Below are 22,807 nucleotides of genomic sequence, written 5' to 3'. Positions count from 1 at the left end.
AGAAACAGATCAATATTTAAGCCAGGGGTTGACAACCTTTTTGACATGGAGTGCCATTTTTTATTTTCCTGGTTAATGGCTGTGCCGACGTCATTTTTCTAATTTAATTGTTTATTTTTCATTACAAATTATATTATCAGCGTAACGGTTTGAGTGAAAAATGTGTGCAAATCCCATATGATTATGACATAATTATGATCCTGCATGTGAATTTTCACAAAGCATCTTGTGAAAGTGCTTTAATGAAAAAAAACCTGTCCTTTTGTACTAAATGACTTAACACAGTTAATGTCACAAATTTGCTTATTTGATTACTGATCACGAAATTGTGCAGGATCTTATATATTTCTTATATTATGTCATAAATTTTTCAAAATCACACAGAGGGGTAATCATTAGCACACAAGCAACAGCGAGAGAGAAGCAGGCTGACCTGCATTCCAATCGATCTCGATGTAATCCCTCCTCATGATCATGCAGCGTGTTTTCATGAGCTGAATGGGAGACTAATGACTATGGTTTAAGGAGAGTGTATCTGTAGGCTGGGTTGGAAATCTCAAGGATTAATAATGGTGTATTCCTTATTACATCACGTGTTGTTCTGAAAACAAAAGAAACAGATCAAACACGGAATGCAGGCTGTCATCTGTGCAGCCTGACCGAAGCAAAGCGGGAACGTTTCCTCACGTGATTAACTGAAAGTGAAGCGCTGCCGGCTCATAATGCACAAATGACTTGCACACGCTGCACGAGTCTGTTGGGTAAACTGCAGTCTCGTCACATTTTAACTTTTTGTTAAGTCTCCCATTCAGCTCATGAAAACATGCGATCATAAGGAAGGATTACATCAAGATGTAGACTGGAATGCAGGTGCGGAATTATAAATAAAATAGTCCACTCCTCTCTCACCGTTGCTGATTACGTTTATGCTTTTTATGAGGATTTTGGAGCTTCAAAATGTTGGCACCCATTCGCTTGCATTGTATGGACCTACAGAGCTGAAATATTCTTCTAAACATCTTCATTTATGTTCTGCTGAAGAAAGAAAGTCATACACATCTAGGATGGCATGAGGGTGTATAAATAATGAGAGAATTTTCATTTTTGGGTGAACTATATCTTTAAAACAGTTGAAATAGTTTGTGTTTTCTAAAGACAGTTATATGGGGACTTTCCTTCAGTTCATTCAGTTGTTATTCAATTGTAGATTATGCTGAGTCACAAACTAAAAAGACAAAAAACACCTTTTCCACTTATGCATTAATTAGGTAATTCATTGCATACAGTATATATATATATATATATATATATATATATATATATATATATATATATATATATATATATATACACTGTATATACAATTTTCTGCAGTTATTACTTCTGCTGTACCCTCTGTACTATGTAAGTGCAATATTAAAAAAAAATATGTGGGGAAACAATGTGATGAATGGACATACAATGTAGTAAAAATTAAGATCAGATTAGTGATTAGTAAATTAATTATCCTACTTCTCAGTCTGAAGTTAACCCTTAAATGCATGGGAATTTCACCAAACACTCTTAGTATTCGGGTCTGTAGAGACCCGGCACGTATATCACAAATGGATCTTCAAAATGCCCAGATAGTCACATTTTCAAAATATTAGAAATTACAAATTGATAGAATAAAATTTATTTTGATGTTTTATTTTTCATATATCAAAGAGATAATGTTACAAATCAGGACAAATCTAGAACAGGTTTCGTTACTCACACACTGAAATTTTATGAGATGCAGCTGGCTGACAAACACATATTGAGCTACACAAGTATTTTCTCAGGTACTTATTGAGTTTAAATAGATGAACAACTTACATAGATTCAGTAGTACACCCACATAACAATAGTCATAAAATACTGTTAAACTTATTATAATTTACTTTCACATTGCTTCTTCCTCAAATAGCAATGTCAAATATAAATCAAGCCAATCACTGAATCATCAGATTTTTCAGTTCTGCCCACAAATTTTCTATCGGATTGAGATCAGGGCTTTGTGATGGCCACTCCAATACCTTGACTTTGTTGTCCTTAAGCCATTTTGCCACAACTTGAGGTATGCTTGGGATCATTGTCCATTTGGAAGACCCATTTGTGACCGAGCTTTAACTTCCTGGCTGATGTCTTGATATGTTGCTTCAATATATCCTCATCATTTTCCTTCCTCATGATGCCATCTATTTTGTGAAGTGCACCAGTCCCTCCTGCAGCAAATTACCCTCACAACATGATGCTGCCACCCCCATGCTTCACGGTTGGGATGGTGTTCTTCGGCTTGCAAGCCTCACCCTTTTTCCTCCAAACATAACGATGGTCATTATGGCCAAACGGTTAAATTTTTGTTTCATCAGACCAGAGGACATTTCTCCAAAAAGTAAGATCTTTGTCCCCATGTGCACTTGCAAACTGTATTCTGGCTTTTTTATTGTGGTTTTGGAGCAGTGGCTTCTTCCTTGCTGAGCAGCCTTTCAGGTTATGTTGATATAGGACTTGTTTTACTGTGGATATAGATACTTGTCTACCTGTTTCCTCCAGCATCTTCACAAGGTCCTTTGCTGTTGTTCTGGGATTGATTTGCACTTTTCGCACCAAATTACGTTCATCTCTAGGAGACAGAATGCGTCTCCTTCCTGAGCGGTATGATGGCTGCGTGGTCCCATGGTGTTTATACTTGTGTACTATTGTTTGTACAGATGAACGTGGTACCTTCAGGCGTTTGGAAATTGCTCCCAAGGATGTACCAGACTTGTGGATGTCCACAATCTTTTTTCTGAGGTCTTGATTGATTTCTTTTGATTTTCCCATGATGTCAAGCAAAGAGGCACTGAGTTTGAAGGTAGGCCTTAAAATACATCCACAGGTACACCAACAATTCAGTACACCTCCTCTCAGAAGCTAATTGGCTAATTGTCTAAAGGCTTGACATAATTTTCTGAAATTTTCCAAGCTGCTTAAAGGCATACTTAACTTAGTGTATGTAAACTTCTGACCTACTGGAATTGTGATATAGTCAAAGTGAAACAGTCTGTCTGTAAACAGTTGTTGGAAAAATTACTCATGTCATGCACAAAGTAGATGTCCTAAACGACTTGCCAAAACTATAGTTTGCTAATATTAAATCTTTGGAGTGGTTAAAAAAAATGAGTTTTAATGACTTCATCCTAAGTGTATGTAAACTTCTGACTTCAACTGTGTGTGTATATATATATATATATATATATATATATATATATATATATATATATATATATATATATATATATATTTATCCTACTTCTCAGTCTGAATTCAACTGAAAATAATTTATGAATTCTCAACAGATACGCCATTATTGCAGCCAGTAAATATAATTGTGCCCTAGCTCTAGTTCAATGCCTAATATATAAAATACTACATTCAATATATAAATATATTTTCCATATTGTTCCACTAACAATACATTTAGGGAAATATATGAACTATATATCGATGTAGACAAGAATATTTAGTTCAGTCAGGCTCAAATCTGTCCATTTAATTTTAAAGAGATTTGTGTCCATAATTCATTTCTTTAAAGGCCAAACTGTTTTGGAAAGATGAAAACAATCGTAGATGTGACTGATGAAGCGAAAGTCCACGCGTTGTGATGACGTCGATGAAAGCTTACTTCTGATTGGCTGTTCACTGTGCGCTATGATTGTAAGGCGTCCTTCGATTGGCTGAGATGTGTTGTTACTTCGCTCCGGTGTTTTACGCACAGTAGTGAACACAGAGTATACACTTTACTCTGATTTACACTGGTAATCCGACTAATGAGTTTGTTAGGCTACTTGTTGCATTGTACTGTCTGTATGCAGCCGTCTTTGAGTGTAGTAAGTACTTTTTAAAGCCTTTAATCGTCAGATTTCATTTTAATAGCCAGTGTTTTAAATGCAAATCTTGTAGAAAAAATCTTGATTTATGAAGTTTGCCTTGTTGCCTGTGATCTGTATTGGTTTGATTTGGCCCTTTAACTATTGTGCGTGATGAGGAAGACTCATGCTTGTTTTTCTAAATGAGAAAAGTGTTGAACCAATCACCAACTGCTTCAGTCTGAGCTTCATCAGTGCTGATTGTTGCATTAGAGCTTGAAAATGTCTTGAGACACTTTGAAGTGTTGCATTGAAGTGAAGCATGCTCAGTGAAACTAAATGAAACCTTCTGCTACAGGACACCAATGGAGCTGGAGGGGCAGTGGTGGAAAGGGGAGCTTGCAGAGGACATCTATCAGGCCCTGCGTTACAAAGTGTGTATCCTTTTCATTGTGTTGTTATTTGTCTTACTGCATTAGATATGTGCCATAAAGACATGAGTCACATATTGATTGTGATGGCATGCATGAAATGCAAAGCAGTCATTATTGTAAAATCCATGCATGCCATCACAAATGCGGTGCATGTGCAACTCAACTTGGTTTTTGCAAGTTAACAAGTCAGTCAATATTACAAAACTGCCATTGCAGTGGTGTTGTCCCTATAGTTATGTTTATGATGGCATGCATGAATGCATGCATGTGCAACTTTACTTGGTTATTGCCCAAATCGGCCAGTATTGAATTGATTGTGATGGCTTGCATGCATGAAATGCAAATCAGTCAGTTTGGTAAAATATTGAGTATTACAAAAATGCATGTATGCCATCTTAAAAGCCACCCATGACTGTATGCAAGCAAACATGTGCGACTGGTTATTGCAAGTTAACAAGTTATAGTGTAGTGTCCCTTTTGTTGTTTTTATTAGGGCATGCATGAATTAATTAATGCATGCATGCATGTATGTACAACTTCACTTGGTTATTGGACATGCACAAATCTGTCAGTATATTTATTGTGATGGCAAGCATGCATGAAATGCATATCAGCTGGTATTATATATTCTTAAGTATTACAAAAATGCATGCATGCATAGCATCACTAAAGCATGTGCAACCTAGCTTGGTTATTGCAAGTTAAGAAGTTAGTCAAATTGTCATTGCACTGGGATTGTCACTTAGTTTTTGTGATGGCATGCATGCATGAAAGAATGAATGAATGAAGAATGAATGCTTGTACAACTCCACTTGGTTATTGCACAAATCTGCCATATTGATTGTGATGACATGCATGCATGAAATGCAAATCAGTCTGTATGGTAAAATCTTAATTATTACTAAAATGCATGAAGTTGCATGCATGTGCAACTTGTTTATTGCAAGTTAACCAGAGGGTCGATGTTGCAAAACAGTCATTGCAGTGGAACTGTCTCTTTGGTTGTTTTTAACAAGGGCATGCATAAATAAATTCATGTACAACTCCACAAACACATGCACAAATCAGTCAGTATAGTCTTTGGTTGTTTTTCAGGAGCTGCGGTTGCCTGCATACAAAGGCCAGTCCCCACAGCTCAGCCTTAGACGATATTTTGCAGACCTCATTGCAATAGTGAGCAATCGGTTCAAGCTGTGCCCAGCTGCCAGACACTTGGCTGTTTATCTGTTGGACCTGTTTATGGACCGCTATGACGTTTCTGTTCAGCAGCTCCACATGGTGGCGCTGTCCTGCTTGCTTTTGGCCAGTAAGAATTGTGCTTTTTACTTTTTGATTTTCAGTGGTTGTTTTCAAAATGGAATACTAGCTTACTGAATACTGCGCAGCCTGCACTATATTTTCTATTTAGGTATTATGCAACTATAATCGTTTCACACAGTAGTATGCTACATTGTAGTGAATCAAAATAGGCATGTTGCAAATCACATTAAATACAGTTCTCCTATGCATGCATAACTGAATATCCTGTTTCCCTCTGTAATACATCAGATTATGAAAGTAAAATGGGTTGCGATTGTTTTGAGTTAACTTAAAGCTCTCATGGTTAATATCCAGGTAAGTTTGAGGAGAGAGAAGATTGTGTGCCGAAGCTGGAGACACTGAACAGCCTCGGCTGCATGAGCTCCATGAATCTGGTTCTGACCAAACAGGCTCTCCTGCACATGGAGCTGCTGCTCCTCGAGACGTTTCAGTGGAACTTGTACCTCCCTACGGCCGCTCACTTCATAGAATACTACCTGCCAGTCGCCATGAATGAGACGGACCTGCATGATGGCTGGCCGATGGCGTGTATGGAGAAGACCATGATGTACATGTCAAAATATGCAGATTACTTCTTGGAGGTCTCTCTACAAGGTGCATTGCACAAAAATTTCCCAAACTCTCTGTTTCTGATCACTTTGACCAGATTAAAATGCTTACAGTTTCTCTTCATGGATATAAGTTGGTGTTTCAGGCTTGAAGACATATTTCTTTTCTCTTCTGAAGATCATGCATTTCTGCGATTCGTCCCATCTTTGGTCGCTGCGGCGTGTGTGGCTTCTTCTCGAGTAATCTTGCGTTTGTCTCCTACATGGCCGCCCCGCCTGCAGCGCCTGTCAGCGTACACCTGGGAGCAGCTGTTGCCCTGCGTGGAGAGACTTTTAATGTGGGTTTGACCTCATTCAAGTCCGAACTCCACTGCCTTAAATAAATATTCCATGTTTCCAAAGAAAATAATTTCTCTCCCTTTAGTAAAAAGCAAACATCATATTTGTAGTAATGCAGTTACAATGGAAGTCTATGGGGCGAGACATTCTGGAGGGCAGAAATGTGAAGCTTGTATTTTTGTTGAAGCACTTGTATTCAGTGTTTAAATCTAAGGCTCAGAGAGATGATGGAAAATCGTAATGAAAACTAAAATGTTTTTTGCACAATAAAACGTTAAAAGCAGATGCACCAATATGAAAATTGTAGGCCAATACGATATATTGCGATAAAACATATTTGTGCTTCTGTTTTTACACTTAAAAACAAAAGAACTCACATTTGACATCATGACAGAACATCACAAATTAATATTTAGCATTTTCAACATGCTTTACATTTTAATTTTAATTTTGGTATTTCTTTCAGTTAAAAAAAAAAGCAACTTTTTTTCAATGCAAAAAAATTAAGTCATTATAAACATACCATTTGCTTTTTGTTTTAATTTGGTCAACAATAAATGTTGGTGGCCGATACATCGGTCCATCCCTAGTTATAACATTATTCATGGAGCTTGAGAAAAAAATACAATAAAAAAAAAACATCACACCTTAAACATGCATCAATTTAAAACTGTTTATTTTAACGTTTATCGCAGTGCCCTATAGACTTACATGTACTGTACACACGATTTTTGTTTTTACAAGCCGATTGACGAGTCAAAATAATGCTTAACTTGTATTGAACTCTGAACATTCCTGTAAAGCCAGAGCCGTGGCGTATGATTAAGTAAAATGAATTAAGTGTTTACTCAATGTAATTTGTGTTATGATTGTGTTCAATTTATTCTGTGACTTCACCATGCTCTCCTTTTCTCACAGTGCTCACGACAGTGATGTAAAGGAAGCGAACCAGCAGAAATGCCAGCAGCCAAGTGTTCGGTCAGCCCAGACGGCATACCCCATCCCGCATCAGTACATGCAGCAGCCAAACTCGCAGTACGTCCAGCAGAACTGCCAGCCGGTGATCGTGTCTGCTCCGAGCCATAACACCTACCTGACCCATGCCACCTCAATGCAGGTCTCCAAGGCCCCTCTGCATGAGCACGGGCAGCCCCAAACAATGTGTGCACCAATGGATGCCAAAGTGAACATGCCCAGTAGAGTGTACCAGGTGAATGCACTGTACCCCTGTACAGCTCCCTGCTTCCACAGATGATTGAGCGGACATGAAGTTGTGGGAATGTAAACACACAAAAAAAAGCACACTGCTCTTAAAGGGACAGTTCACCCAAAAATGAAAATTCTGTCGTTTACTCACCCTCATGCTGTTTGGAACGACTTGAACATGAGAAAATGATGACAGAATTTTTATTTTTTCGGTGAACTCTTCCTTTGAATAGTACTTGATCTGACCCGCGTGAACTGCTGAATTCTGTCTTTTTAATTGAAATGATCAGGGTGAAAACTACAAAGCGTTAGATCACTGTAATGTTGATAATGAGGTATGGTGTGAGCAGAAATGTGCAATATTAAGATGCTGTCATGCATCACCCACTGCATACTACCTCATGGTGTTTCATTTATTGTGTTAAGTTTACTTAATAGTAGTAGTATTATTTACAGGCATGTTACATTAATGAAAACGTCATGAGAGTTTGAAGTTACATTGAGGTTTTACTAACACAAGCAATTCGCAAGTGTTAATTTGCTCTTCCTCATTGAATATAGACTATTATTGTCTCGCAACCTTAAAAATGCACTTTGGCACAGTATTATTTTTTGTTTTTTAATAAAAATGCAACATTTCTGTTGTAGCTAGTTTTGTTGTTTTGTTATATTATGCTGGGTTATGCAGAGATTGTGGTATATGTTCATGATTTAAAAAGCTACTCCACAGTTTTCAACTGCAAATATTTTGCTATTCAGTATGCTTTAAAATCAAGCACCTAAAAGTTTACCCCCTTTTTTTTATTAATAGAATCACTACACTTTTTTTTTTTGACAATCATGAACTTTTTTTTTTTTTTGAGAATCAGTAAATTTATTTATTTTGTGACAATCATGAAACTTTTTTTTTTTTTGAGGATCACTAAATTTTTTATGTATTTTTTGACAATCATGAAACTTTTTTTTTTTTTTAGAATCAGTAAATTTTTTATTTATTTTTTGACAATCATGAAACTTGTATTTTTTTTGTTTTTTTGAGAATCACAAATTTTTTTATTTTTTTAATCACTTTTTATTTTATTTTTATTTTTTTATATCATGCATTACTATTTCTATTACTAAGTCTATTGACGATGTTGGGATTGTTCATGTTAAACTGATAAGCTGGTGTCACTTTTGGATCACAAAATAAATCTGTATTTATTAGAACTTATAGAACAAATGTTGATGTATAAAACAAAGCATTAAGAATGTCTTCAAGTTCACAGCTATTTTTTTGTAACAAGTATTTAGACTGCAGATTTAACCTTAGTTTTCACATATGTCAGATAATAACCACATTCTGTAGCATTTATAAATATATAAATGTTTATGTGTACAAATGTGACTGAAATAAGAACTTGAGTGGCTGATACCAGTGGGGCACAAAAAAAAATAAAGAGGGTAAAACTGAAATTGCAATTCATCTGTGGTCACCTAATAGTGACAACAAAAATAAATTTGTATGTTTTTTTTTTTTTTTTTTAAATCTGTCTCTTGAAACAACGACTGCAATGATTATGTGTCATCATTTTCCTCTCGTGGATAATGGAGCTTTGTGGGACTTTTATTTTGAAAAATTAAAGTGCTTGGGCTCTAGCTTTGGCAGGAATGGTCTAGAATATTACAGTCGCTTCTTTCGCGCTCTAATGACATTGCAGAGCAGAACAGCATCTCCTCACATGTCAATATAAACACTTAAACCTGTGCTGGACACGACCACACGAGCTGTGATATAATCGACAGGTAAAACAGATGTATGACGGATTAACACATATACTGCTGTGTATGGGTGTGATTATCAAACAGGTAATATTACATGTCAGTTATAAGAGCTAGCTGAATTACTTAGCGGTATGTGGGGTTAGTATTTGTTAAACATGTTCAATTAACCGTTGTGCGTCAATTTAAAAAAGTTACCCGGAGGTCTTTAGAGGACAAAAATATCCGCCTCAAAAAATTGCCATAATTATATTATATATTAATATTATTTTCAACTTTCAATGAGTTCATTTTTTTTTTTTTTTTTACCAACATCAGTCCTGATCATAACTACCAAATATTCATTTTCAGGATTTTAACCCTTTAAATGCCAGTTTGTTTATATAATGCCACTGTTGTTTTTTGCACACACACACACACATTTCGCAATACACACTTACAAAACACACTCTGACATCCATACCAACACATCTACACAATTTTAGCTGTATCATTTATTCAGTTGTCCTGCAGTGCTCTATAATACAGCAAACAGAGAATAGGGGAAAAGCATGTATTTGCTCCATAGGCTAAACATGAGAAAAATGGCGCCATCTGGTGGAAAATATTAAAAATGTAAATTTTGAAGCCAGTGCTCCGGAATGAAAGCATAATATCATAGAATTCATGATTTTATTCTTTAATGGCACTGGGATTAAATATTGCAGTTTTAATGGGTTTCAATGGGGACATTTTTGTCCTGAAGGTCCTGAGTGTAACTATTTTGTGTACACAGTGTATTATAGATGTATTATAGGAACTGAGGTTGAAATATCAAAATTCCCCCAAAATACACACCTTTGGCAAATTGTATGCCGTTGGCATTAACACAGCCAAAATGATCGAAAAAACAAAATTGAAAAAGACAAAAATGTCCCGAAGGTCGCACAAAGGTTAAGCAGAACTGATAAGTGCAGACAATATGATATTTTGGTATTCCTTAAATATAACTTGAGAATCTTGAGTGTTTTTTAAATTTTGTTAAATGCCTGTGTGCCAACCAGTGTTGTGTGTAATGCATTACTAAGTAATTAATTACTGTAATTAAATTACTTTTTAATTGAAGAAAATAGTAAAGTAAGGGATTACTCTTAATTTTTCAGTAATTACAGTTACTTCTGATGTAATTGCGTTAAATACTAGAACATTTCTATATAAAACAATAGTGAATTTAAAATAAAAATTAAACGTTAAAATATGTTTTTTAATTTAACGCTGCCCCTTTAAATTCATTGGCCAGTTCATGAATAATTTATTTGATTTTATATTATTTATTTGATAGACATGAAACTGTTCTCTTAATTCTATCCTTGTATTTTTCATCTGATCGAGGTTGATAAGGGTTTTAGAGAGTAATTAGTAATAAGTAATGCACTTACTTTTCAGAAAGAGTAATTAGTACAGTAATCTAATTAAACTGTAGAAAATGTAATTAGTAGTTAGTAATTCATTACTTTTTTAGAGTAACTTACCCAACACTGGTGCCAACACATTTACCAACAGTGTCCGTTCATTAAAGACCCCATGAAATGTTTTGTCGAGTGTAGTTTTCATTCCTGCGTTGACATATTTCCATTTGAAATAAGATGTTGCGGTTGGACATATAGAAATACATGTGTTCATTTATGAGTTTTAATGACAGCCGGTTACTTGTCAGAGGCAGGTGCTATTAATGGGAGGGACATTCTCATTCTAGAGAGCATTTTATTGGACAAAATTTGGACACGCCCATGAGTGCAAGATGATGTCATATATATTTTTGGTCTGTTTTTCTTCTTGTAAGAGAAAGAATGTACATTTTAAAGGTGTATATTTGCTGAAAGATCATTTTAACTTGTATGTTTACCCTAGAATATAGATGATCTCAGACTTAACACAGTACATTAACTAAAGTCCTATTTTGATATCCTTGGGTCTTTAAATGTTTGTTTGATACAAATTAGTACCAGTTGAACAAGTTGAACGAGTGTTTTGCTTGATTCTGACAGGTGTGTATGTTAAGCAGTTGAACCTGTAGATCTTCGCTTGCGGAAGAGCGGCCATACGGGCCCATCGACATGCTGTGCTGGGGTAATGCCTCATACGGGCAGCTTGGTCTGGGTGGGATAGATGAGGAGATAGTGCTGGAGCCGCGGAAGTGTGAGTTCTTCGAGGGCAAGCGTTTACGTGATGTGGGGTGTGGCAGACGTCATACCGTCTTTCTGCTGGAAGATGGAACTGTGTACACCTGCGGCTGCAATGACCTGGGCCAGCTAGGGCATGAGAAAGCTCGCAAGAAGCCAGGTAGGGCCAGAGCGAGATTTGAGTCAAACTTTACTAGTATTATAAAACAGTGTGTTGCTTGACTTTTAGTTTAAAAACTGTTCTGTTTGGGATCACCTGTTACATAAGGAATACATTGACATTAAGTCAACATGAAACCTTAAATTGACCATATTTACTTTTTTTTTCTCCCCAATTTGGAATGCCCAATTCCCAATGCGCTCTTAAGTCCTCGTGGTGGCATAGTGACTCGCCTCGATCCGGGTGGCGGAGGACGAATCTCAGTTGCCTCCGCGTCTGAGACCGTCAATCCACACATCTTATCACGTGGCTTGTTGAGCACGTTACCGCGGAGACGTAGCGCATGTGGAGGCTTCACGCTATTCTCCGCGGCATCCACGCACTACTCACCACACGCCCCGCCGAGGGCGAGAACCACATTATAGCGACCACGAGGAGGTTACCCCATGTGACTCTACCCACCCTAGCAACCGGGCCAATTTGGTTGCTTAGGAGACCGGGATGGAGTCACTCAGCACGCCCTGGATTCAAACTTGCGACTCCAGGTGTGGTAGTCAGCATCTTTACTTGCTGAGCTACCCAGGCCCCCTCACATTTCTGCCTTTTAAACCCTCCAAAAATTGCCCCTATTGACTTCCATTGTAAGTGCCTCACTGTAATACAGATTTTATCAACATTATCACACAGATGCTGTATTTTGAGCTTAACTTAAGACAGGATAAGTCTGACAAAAATAATACATTTTTACAGGATAGATCAAAAGCAACCAGTTACAGCTTTGTGTGTATATACTGTAGGTCTATATATAAATAAAAAAAACTACTTATAACTAAAAATTTTAACTAAAAGTTAAAATAGTACATTTAATTAATGTCAATGAAAGTTCTGCAATATTTGTTTTCATTAAATAAACACAAGCCATAGCAAAAGTGTCGGTGTACAAAATAATTACCTCCTGCAGTACTTAAAAATTACTACTTAAAATTAATATGTGTTTCACTTTACTTTATTTGCCATGACATCACAGTCTCACCACCTTCAGAAACCACTGTGTTGGGGTATACCAATGGAGTAGCCTGTCGATTTAGCTCATTTTCTGCTGAAATGTGTGGATTTAGCAACATATTTCATTTCGATTCTACAGAAATACATGCAGTCTGTTCAGTGTGACATTGACTGTTGCTGATCTAAAGGGCTACAAACACTGTCAGTTCCTCTGAAATCAAATGACCTCTTTCTCAATGACCCAGAAGCATCAAGGACAGACCATTCATGATGTAAACATCAAGCTAAAAGTGATCAAGACCGTTTCATCTGAAATATGTAGCAATGGAAAAATCGATAGTTTTATTTTTACTATTTTCGAAGCACTAAATTGGCATGACATTAGCAAACAGTCTTGCAATACATCAATACAAATAACAAAGAAAACAGGCAAATAGGTGAAAGTGACAGTAACCAAGTATAAGATAAAACAAGCATTCAAGACATTATTAAACATTGTACAGATTGTCATTTTTATTTGTATAGCTAATGCATGATTTTACAGAAAATCACACATTAACAGAAAATGAAAACTGTAATATCTATAAAGTCTTAAGAGTCATCATTGTGCAGTTCAAATATGAATGCAATGAAATAAAAACTAAATATTGGCCAGTATTCCATGTAGGGCAGCTGTATAATTCACTGGGTCATATGTCTGATTATGTTTCTTATATGTTTATGTCCTCTCTCTAGAGCAGGTTGTGGCTCTGGATGCTCAGAACATTGTGGCCGTGTCTTGCGGTGAGGCTCATACGCTTGCTCTTAATGATAAAGGGCAAGTGTTCGCATGGGGTCTGGGCTCAGATGGGCAGCTCGGCCTCACAAATATAGAGGAGTGTGTCCGTGTACCCAGGTAAACAATCTGCACCTACTACTGGAACAGCAATAGCCAGTAGTATACTTTTGCTCTTAAATGTGTACTGGGAAATATATTACCTCCTGACATTGATTTTCAGTGGTATTTTTCACCTTTATGGGGGTATTATTTTTCTACCACATTACACACAGCATCTCATCCATGTATGCTAAATACTTCAACTGGATGTTTTATTTGAAATGGTTGCTACAGTATCTAAACCCATTACTACATAGGTTTAAAATAAAATTGTATGAAATACATGAAATGTTAGACAACAGAAAAAAAAGTTAAAGTCAGTAAAAGCCCCCTATTTTTGAAAATACCTGGAGCAATTTTATTTATTTTTCCCCAAATTGGAATGCCCAATTCCCACTACTTAGTAGGTCTTCGTGGTGGCGCGGTTACTCACCTCAATCCGGGTGGCAGAGGACGAGTCTCAGTTGCCTCCGCTTCTGAGACCGTCAATCCACGCATCTTATCACGTGACTCATTGTGCATGACACCACGGAGACTCACAGCATGTGGAGGCTCATGCTACCCTCCGCGATCAACGCACAACTTACCACACGCCCCATTGAGAGCGAGAACCACTAATCGCGACCCCATATGACTCCACCCTCCTTAGCAACCAGGCCAATTTGGTTGCTTAGGAGACCTGGCTGGAGTCATTCAGCACACCCTGGATTCGAACTCAGGACTCCAGGGGCGATAGTCAGCGTCAGTACTCGCTGAGCTACCCAGGCCCCTTATATCTTGTCAAAAACTGCATCATTGTTGCTCTGAGACTTTATTATTTTCTGACACATGCACCTATGAATCCAGTGTATGCAAATGTGATAAGTTGCTATATCGTTGTCCATAGTAACTTTCTAAACTGAATTTCTGTTGAGCATAAAAATGGCCTCTTTTCTCACCTCAGAACTGTCAAATGTTTATCGGAGGTGCACATTACCCAGGTGGCCTGTGGATATTGGCATTCTCTTGCTTTAGCCAGAGGTATGTTTTTTTTTTTTACTCAACTCAATATTTATGTTCATTATAAGGCTAGTGACACTGCCGCAACAAACACCATCTTTCAACGGTTGTTGGGTTTTGTTGGATCAGTGTGTTAAACCTGTTGGTGTTGGTTGAGGCTGTTTGTATCAGCCTTCACTGTGCATTAGACATTACTACTGTCCCAGAAACTGATATCATGCTTACCCTAATTATGCCACATTATTCCCAAACTCTTATTTTAGGAGGACAGATATTCTCCTGGGGCCAAAATAAATATGGCCAGCTGGGTCTTGGGACGCAAGGAGCTTGTGTCTCATCCCCACAAGTCATTCAGTCTTTACAGGGTGTTCCTTTCGCTTGGATATCTGCAGGGGGTGCACACAGCTTTGGGCTTTCGTTGTCTGGGGCCGTTTTCGGCTGGGGACGAAACAAGTTTGGCCAGCTTGGCCTCAGCGACAATGATGGTAAAATAGTGACTTTAGACATTCAGTTCAGTTTTTCAGGTTAATGATATTGATGGTGGGATGCGTGCTGTTCTTTAGATCGCTATTTCCCTGCCTTACTGAAGACTCTCAGGTCCCAACGGGTCGTGTATATTTGCTGCGGAGAGGACCACACAGCAGCACTGACGAAAGTATGTAATGTTTGATTGTGGCAGTATTTTATGTTTTAACCCTGCTATTCTGAGAAAGATTGTCCGCTTTCTTTACTGTTTGTTGTCATTTTTACAAATTGTCATTTGCAAATGGAAATAAGTATATTTATGTAATTTCTCTACAGTAAAAACCTGCAGTTCTGTAAGTTAAAACATGAAGAAAATATGAAAATGTGTCATGTGTTTGGGCAGATTGCTGCCATCTGGTGAAAAATAATAATAATAACAAGACTTGAAAATCATGTTATGACAGTAATAGCCAGTAGATGGCAGCAGTGTTCTATGCAGCTACCTACTGTGTAGTAATTATACATTTTATCACAAGTTCTGCATTTGATTTTGGGTATTTGATATTTAGATATGATCAAACTATTATTTGTTAAAGTTTAGCATTTTTTGTTTTTGTTTAATAGTTTTGAAGTGTCAGTTGCAATAATGTTGCATTATGCTTAGGGGAAGTGATCCTATTAAGACTACAGTACGTACCATATAAGCCCACTTACTGTTTTATTTTTATATATAAAAAAGACAGAAAGCAGGATAATAATTAGTTGTTGCAGATCAAATCAAATGCAACTTAATTATTTATTTTCTTTGTATTTAACAGCAATACTTTGTATTTGAAAAGATGGATTTCATCTGGAGCTTGTGTAGGACACTGTCACTGACACTGAGTGATGCTCACAAAGAGAGATGCAGTAAAAAAAATAAATTAATAAAAACGGCTGATAAACACATTAAATGAAAATATCTTAGAAGCTTCTTGAGAACAGTTAGTGCTCTGACTGTAATTATAATTTAGAAATATAACATTATTTTTAAGAGGGTTTGTAAGGAACAGTGCCTTTGAAAAGCCTGTTTGTTCACAGCTTAAAAGCTGAATATTTTGTTTGTTTAATCACCAATAACAAACAATAAAAAAAGGCTTATTAAGGCTTATTTTCCACTGACCCCTATTGTTCCTAATAAGCCCACAGAGCAAATAACCCATTGAACCTCATGTTAAACTGAATTCATTGTCAACTCTACATACTGGATCTATTTTCAGTGTAGGGAGAAAATTGCGGGATTCAAAAATTTAATATTTCATTAACTAGTTATGATGTTTGAGGTCTAAATCGAAAAACTTTATCAAAATTGAGGTGTTTATTTAGTAAAATGTGAAGCTTTTACATTTCTAAAAATGTAGTGGGCTTAAATGGTACACATGTTCCTTTTAAGCCCACTCCAGACTTTTCATGTTTGCAATTATATAAAGTAACTTAATTTTGTCAGTTTATCACAAAACATAACAGAAGTGTTTAGATGAGAGATTAATCTTTGATTTAATACTCACTTTATTGGAAGGCTGTTATATTTGGGTGGGCTTAATTGAGTCAGTTCCCCTACAGCCAAACCTGACCATGGTGTTACAAAGAAAATACATCAATGCAAATCAGGTCAAATAAAATCTACAAATCAGCCACAATGCAGAATACACACACACATACACAGAAATGAGGGGGAGAGACCATATTGTAACAACACCCTCAATGCAGAAAACACACACACAAACATGCATTCAGACTTTGTTCTCTCTGTGTGTGCGTGTGAGTGTGTTATGTTCTGCGTTTTGCCTTGTGGCTGTGTTAGTCTCACACATTTATTTCTCTGAGTGTGTGTGTGTGTGTGTGTGTGTGTGTGTGTGTGTGTGTGTGTGTGTGTGTGTGTACAGGTTTTTCTATACTTGTGAGGACCAAGTATTGAGAATCAACCTGTTCTGTGAGGACATTTCTGGTTGTGAGGACCTTTTGGGTGGTCCTCACAAGGGAAATGACTTATTAAATTATGTTTTATTGAAAATGTAAAAATGCAGAAAGTGTTTTGTGAGGGTTAGGTTTAGGGGTAGGGTTAGGGTTAGGGGATAGAATCTATAGTTTGTACAGTATAAAAATCATTATGTCTATGGAGAGTCCTCATAATGATAGCTAAACCAACATGAGTGTGTCTGTGTGTGAGTGTGTGTGTTTATGTGTGTATGTGTGTGTGCGTGTGCGTGGCACACATTCTGTATTGTGGGTGTAATATGGTCCCGCCCATTTTTTTCTGTGTGTGTGTGTTCTGCATTGCGGCTGATTTAAAGATTTTATTTGACAAAGTTAAAAAAATTGCTCTGTATTATAGTGTCATTTTTCTGTGACACAAAAAATATTTTTGTGTTTGAAAAATGTTTGTGCTCAGATGGCAAGTGGAGAAGTCACCAAATCTTGTATAGCTCAGATATAGGAAACATATAGGAAAAAATCACTGAACAGTACAGAAGGGTTAATATGTTGAAGGATTTGGAAAAAAAACAAAAAGCTGTTCGAGGCCATGCATTACATTGATTTTACCATGGACAAGATGGGTCGATAGTCATTGTTACAAAATAGTTACTGATATCAGTGGCAAAGGTTCAAAGCTGTTGTAACATGACTATAAATGCTATCATGGCTATTGCTTTATTACACATGGCCTTTCACTGTTATAAAGTGACAATGTTTTTTTGTTATTAATTTATTTTTAGGAGGGGGGTGTGTTTACGTTTGGAGCTGGAGGGTATGGCCAGCTGGGACACAACACGACAAACCATGAGGTGAACCCCAGGAAGGTGTTTGAACTCATGGGAAATGTGGTTGCACAGATAGCTTGTGGTAGGTAAGTATCAAAATATCCATATTTGATCATAAAGAACCTTAATTTTGATGTCTGCCTCCTAGTTTTCAATATGTAAAAAGTAATTTCTGTGAACAAATTTCAATAATTGAATCATAAAGAACATGAATTGCTTTCATTTTTCCCTGCACGCAAGGCAGCACACTTTGGCATTCATCCCCTCATCAGGAAAGATCGACTCGTTTGGTCTTGGGGGTAACGGACAGCTCGGAACCCGCTCGACCTGCAACAGGATGAGCCCCGCCCCTGTGAAGGGCTCCTGGCGAGCACATACTGACCCTGTGCCGATGGATATCGGTGAGTTGACCTATACATTAGACCCTTTTAAAAGCAGGACATAGAAGTACATACTTGTGATAGCAACTCACACTGGCCCAACTAGTACAGTTTTGATTAATTCCTTCTTAGGGAAATGGAAAAAGTCCTTTTTAATAGTCTTTGTTCACTATTAAAACATTATCGTGTTGTTCCAGATATGATGGGGTTGTGTATTTCAGAGTCAGAACAGAGTTACTGTGTGAAGAGGATCTACGCAGGAGGAGACCAGAGCTTCGCTCACTATGCTTCACCTCAGGTACAAGTCAAGAGTCACACTTAATTGGTAGGAGAGGCTTTATATCATGGAATTTGTGTCTTAACCCTTGTGCGACCTTTGGGACATTTTTTTGTCTTTTTCATTTTTGTTTTTTCGATCATTTTGGGTGTTAATGCCAACGGCATAAACTTTGCCAAAGGTGTGTATTTTTGGGGGAATTTTGATATTTCAACCTCAGTTCCTATAATACATCTTATAATACACTGTGTACACAAAATAGTTACACTCAGGACCTTCAGGACAAAAATGTCCCCATTGAAACCCATTAAAACTGTAATATTTAATCCCAGTGCCATTAAAGCATAAAATCATGAATTCTATGATATTATACTTTCATTCCGGAGCACTGGCTTCAAAATTTACATTTTTAATATTTTCCACCAGATGGCGCCATTTTTCTCATGTTTAGCCTATGGAGCAAATACATGCTTTTCCCCTATTCTCTGTTTGCTGTATTATAGAGCACTGCAGGCCAACTGAATAAATGATGCAGCTAAAATTGTGTAGATGTGTTGGTATGGATGTCAGAGTGTGTTTTGTAAGTGTGTATTGAGAAATGTGTGTGTGTGTGTGTGTGTGTGTGTGTAAAACAGTGGCATTATATAAACAAACTGGCATTTAAAAGGTTAAAATCCTGAAAATGAATGAATATTTGGTAGTTATGATCAGGACTGATGTTGGTTAGTGTAAAATAATATTAATACATAATATTTTTATGGCAGTTTTTGATGCTGACACTTTTGTCCTCTAAGGTCCTGAGTGTGAGTTTTTTATTTATTTATTTTTTATTCCCTTTTCTCCCAATTTGGAATGCCCAATTCCCACTACTTGTAGGTCCTTGTGATGGCGCAGTTACTCACCTCAATCCGGGTGGCGGAGGACAAGTCTCAGTTGCCTCCACTTCTGAGACCGTCAATCCATGTATCTTGTCACGTGACTCGTTGTTCATGACACCGCGGAGACTCACAGCATGTGGAGGCTCATGCTACTCTCCGCGATCCACGCACAACTTGCCACACGCCCCATTGAGAATGAGAACCACTAATCGTGACCACGAGGAGTTTACCCCATGTGACTCTACCCTCCCTAGCAACCGGGACAATTTGGTTGCTTAGGAGACCTGGCTGGATTCACTCAGCACACCCTGGATTCGAACTCGCGACTCAGGGGTGGTAGTCAGCGTCAATACTCGCTGAGCTACCCAGACCCATTGAGTGTGTTTTTTTTTAAATCTGACACTGCACGAAAAATAATAATGCATAAAAATCAGTGTTGTTGCTAATCATTGACATATCCCAGACTGTGATCTTTCAAAAAAAAAAAAAAATTCCCCTTTTTTTTTTTTCATAAAAAACAACAGTGGCATTATATAAACAAACTGGCATTTAAAGGGTTAAAATCCTGAAAATGAATGAATATTTGGTAATTATGATCAGGACTGATGTTGGTTAAAAAATTAACTCATTGAAAGTGGAAAATAATATTCATATATAATATTATTATGGAAGTTTTTTGACGCGGACATTTTTGTCTTCTAAGGACCTCTGAGTAACTTTTTTTAATTGACGCACAAGGGTTGAAGATGACATGAAATGGTATTCAGAGTGTTTAACTTCTGTATTGAGCCATAAATTGTTTGAAAGATAATATTTTGCTTGATTTTGTTCATCGGGATTTGATTGGAAAGTGAAAAGTGAGCTATGATACCATTGGCTAGTAATATTTTTCCTGCTTTGGTTACATTAGCAGACAAAAGTAACAATTTCTTAGGTGGCGAATGTTATTAGATTTTGATGAAAGATGATGCACTGATGAAATGTGCACAGTAAGACCAGGAACATTCAATAAGAGGTAAATGAGGTCAATGTGCATTTCATTTTCTTTCTTTAAATGATTGAATGACTGTATTGTTGTAGGATGACAGTCCTCCGGTGGATGTGAGAGTGACCAGACCTGCTGGACAGATCTACACACTCAACTCTGACCTCATACAGAAGTGGCTCAGTCACGGCCATGGCAGACTCTCGCCAGAGATCACTAAGTACTGCCTTTACACTCTACTGAGCATTATTTCTTTATTTGTTTTTACCAGAACATGTATGTGTAATTTTAAACACATTATTTAGATTCTGGTTACGTAAAACCATTAAACAAAATCTATTAATAATTCCTGAAGCAGTGCCACTATTTCCTTTATGCATTTTATTTCTGTCGTTGGAGAAAGTCAGCATAAATGTATACGGACTGATTACCATCATACTGATGACATGTGTTTGGTGTCTCTTACAGTGAGATCGATCTTGTGTTCTCTTCAGCAAGTTGTCTCAATGGAAGCTTTCTGTCTGGCAGGTAACTAGACGTTAAATGTTTAAAATACACAATATGTGTGATTCAGATTAGAAACAGACTTTTATTGGCCGACTTACACTTACAAGGAACTTGATGGAGATTTAAATTGAAGATTACAGTGGAGATGCTTGTGCAAGTCTGCTAAAACTTTTAGGCAAATTTTCAGTGATTCAGATTGAATGTCTCTTTGTTTACAGGTTAATTACTCCTGCTAATGGCAGTTAGTCTAATATGAGTGTTTTGTGTTTTGCAGTAATCCAGATCACTACAGCACTAACAGCAAGTGCTCAGGTGTAGACATAAACACGGCTCGTCTGCTCTACCATAGACTCATCCAGCCCGATTACCCACACATATCACAGATTGTGAGTCGATTTGTTTAGTTAATACTAGGGACGTAAAAACAATCAAAGTGTCATTTTCAGAACCTAAAAATAAGAAAGTTATGTCCCCTCATGTTGTACCAAAACCGGTTTCTTCCAGGCAGAATGTCCAAGCTGCCCTTTTCTGTGATGATTTATACGGTCAAGCTCCAAAAAGGGCATAAAAGACTATAAACGCATCATAAAATTAGTCTGTTAGACTCGTGCGCTATATTCCAAGTCTTCTGATGCTATACAATGGCTTTGTGTGAGGAACAGGCCAAAATTAAAATCTTCACTTTCGCCGCAGCTCTTTAAAATCTCATTTGCACTTTCACATATTCAAACTTGGCACATTGCGATCTGTCACAAGAAGCAGGGACATTTGGTGTCAGTGATGTCAAACCTTAAAGGGCGGGTCCTGATGTGCCATATATGAATATGCAATATTCATCACATTCCCAGTGGGTCAGAAGTTTACATACACTTTGTTAGTATTTGGTAGCTTTGCCTTTAAATTGTTTATCTTGGGTCAGACATTTTGGGTAGCCTTCCACAAGCTTCTCACAATAAGTTGCTGGAATTTTGGCCCATTCCTCCAGACAGAACTGGTGTAACTGAGTCAGGTTTGTAGGCCTCCTTGCTCACACACGCTTGTTCAGTTCTGCCCACACATTTTCTCTCAGATTGAGATCAGGGCTTTGTGATGGCCACTCCAATACCTTGACTTTGTTGTCCTTAAGCCATTTTGCCACAACTTTGGAGGTATGCTTGGGGTCATTGTTCATTTGGAAGACCCATTTGTGATCGAGCTTTAACTTCCTGGCTGATGTCTTGAGATTTTGCTTCAATACATCCACATCATTTTCCTTCCTCATGATTCCATCTATTTTGTGAAGTGCACCAGTCCCTCCTGCAGCAAAGCACCCCCACAACATGATGCTGCCACCCCCATGCTTCACAGTTGGGATGGGGTTCTTCGGCTTGCAAGCCACACCCTTTTTCCTCCAAAAATAACGATGGTCATTATGGCCAAACAGTTCAATTGTTGTTTCATCAGACCAGAGGACATTTCTCCAAAAAGTAAGATCTTTGTCCCCATGTGCACTTGCAAACTGTAGTTTGTCTTTTATATGGCAGTTTTGGAGCAGTGGCTTCTTCCTTGATGAGCAGCCTTTCAGGTTATGTTGATATAGGACTTGTTTTACTGTAGATATAGATACTTGTCTACCTGTTTGCTCCAGCATCTTCACAAGGTCCTTTGCTGTTTTTCTGGGATTGATTTGCACTTTTCACACCAAACTACGTTCATCTCTAGGAGACAGAATGCGTCTCATTCCTGAGTGGTATGATGGCTGCGTGGTCCCATGGTGTTTATACTTGCGTACTATTGTTTGTACAGATAAACGTGGTACCTTCAGGCGTTTGGAAATTGCTTCCAAGGGTGA

The 22,807-nt window shown here is 37.5% G+C and overlaps 2 protein-coding genes across 8 annotated transcripts in view; both read left to right on the top strand.

The window, feature by feature from the left end:
• Positions 1–3,760: 3,760 nt before the first annotated feature.
• ccnj (cyclin J) lies at positions 3,761–8,627 on the top strand. 2 transcript variants are annotated; one of them, XM_051652385.1, is made up of 6 exons: positions 3,761–3,893; positions 4,231–4,306; positions 5,402–5,612; positions 5,921–6,220; positions 6,353–6,512; positions 7,432–8,627. In XM_051652385.1, exons 2-6 carry the CDS (start codon positions 4,238–4,240, stop codon positions 7,766–7,768), a joined length of 1,077 nt encoding a protein of 358 aa, XP_051508345.1. In that variant the 5' UTR covers positions 3,761–3,893; positions 4,231–4,237; the 3' UTR covers positions 7,769–8,627. The 2 variants fall into 2 exon arrangements, with proteins under 2 accessions (XP_051508345.1, XP_051508344.1); XM_051652384.1 differs by having other exon boundaries at positions 5,921–6,512.
• Positions 8,628–9,355: 728 nt separating this feature from the next.
• Positions 9,356–22,807, top strand: part of LOC127414362 (probable E3 ubiquitin-protein ligase HERC4) — a 28,731-nt gene continuing 15,279 nt past the window's right edge. For 2 of the 6 annotated variants that reach the window (XM_051652341.1, XM_051652337.1), the window contains exons 1-12: positions 9,405–9,567; positions 11,508–11,802; positions 13,543–13,702; positions 14,628–14,704; positions 14,947–15,168; positions 15,247–15,338; positions 17,905–18,035; positions 18,190–18,350; positions 18,527–18,627; positions 20,565–20,689; positions 20,938–20,997; positions 21,251–21,362. In XM_051652341.1, coding sequence (XP_051508301.1) covers positions 11,577–11,802; positions 13,543–13,702; positions 14,628–14,704; positions 14,947–15,168; positions 15,247–15,338; positions 17,905–18,035; positions 18,190–18,350; positions 18,527–18,627; positions 20,565–20,689; positions 20,938–20,997; positions 21,251–21,362 — 1,467 coding nt within the window. In that variant the 5' untranslated portion in view covers positions 9,405–9,567; positions 11,508–11,576. Of the gene's footprint in view, positions 9,568–11,507; positions 11,803–13,542; positions 13,703–14,627; positions 14,705–14,946; positions 15,169–15,246; positions 15,339–17,904; positions 18,036–18,189; positions 18,351–18,526; positions 18,628–20,564; positions 20,690–20,937; positions 20,998–21,250; positions 21,363–22,807 lie in introns of those variants that run through there. The other 4 variants (XM_051652338.1, XM_051652343.1, XM_051652340.1 and 1 more) reach the window with 4 other exon arrangements.

This window comes from Myxocyprinus asiaticus, chromosome 23, assembly GCF_019703515.2.
Source record: "Myxocyprinus asiaticus isolate MX2 ecotype Aquarium Trade chromosome 23, UBuf_Myxa_2, whole genome shotgun sequence".
NCBI classification, from domain to species: Eukaryota; Metazoa; Chordata; class Actinopteri; order Cypriniformes; family Catostomidae; genus Myxocyprinus; species Myxocyprinus asiaticus.
This window is presented reverse-complemented; position numbering and strand designations above follow the sequence as displayed.

What these genes read in the sequence shown, in the direction of transcription:
- ccnj (XM_051652384.1), top strand. Translation starts at nt 4,238, where the DNA reads ATGGAGCTGGAGGGGCAGTGGTGGAAAGGGGAGCTTGCAGAGGACATC. An exon ending in ATCAGGCCCTGCGTTACAAA is followed by an intron (nt 4,307 to 5,401) that starts GTGTGTATCCTT and finishes GTTGTTTTTCAG; the next exon opens with GAGCTGCGGTTGCCTGCATA. An exon ending in GTCCTGCTTGCTTTTGGCCA is followed by an intron (nt 5,613 to 5,920) that starts GTAAGAATTGTG and finishes GTTAATATCCAG; the next exon opens with GTAAGTTTGAGGAGAGAGAA.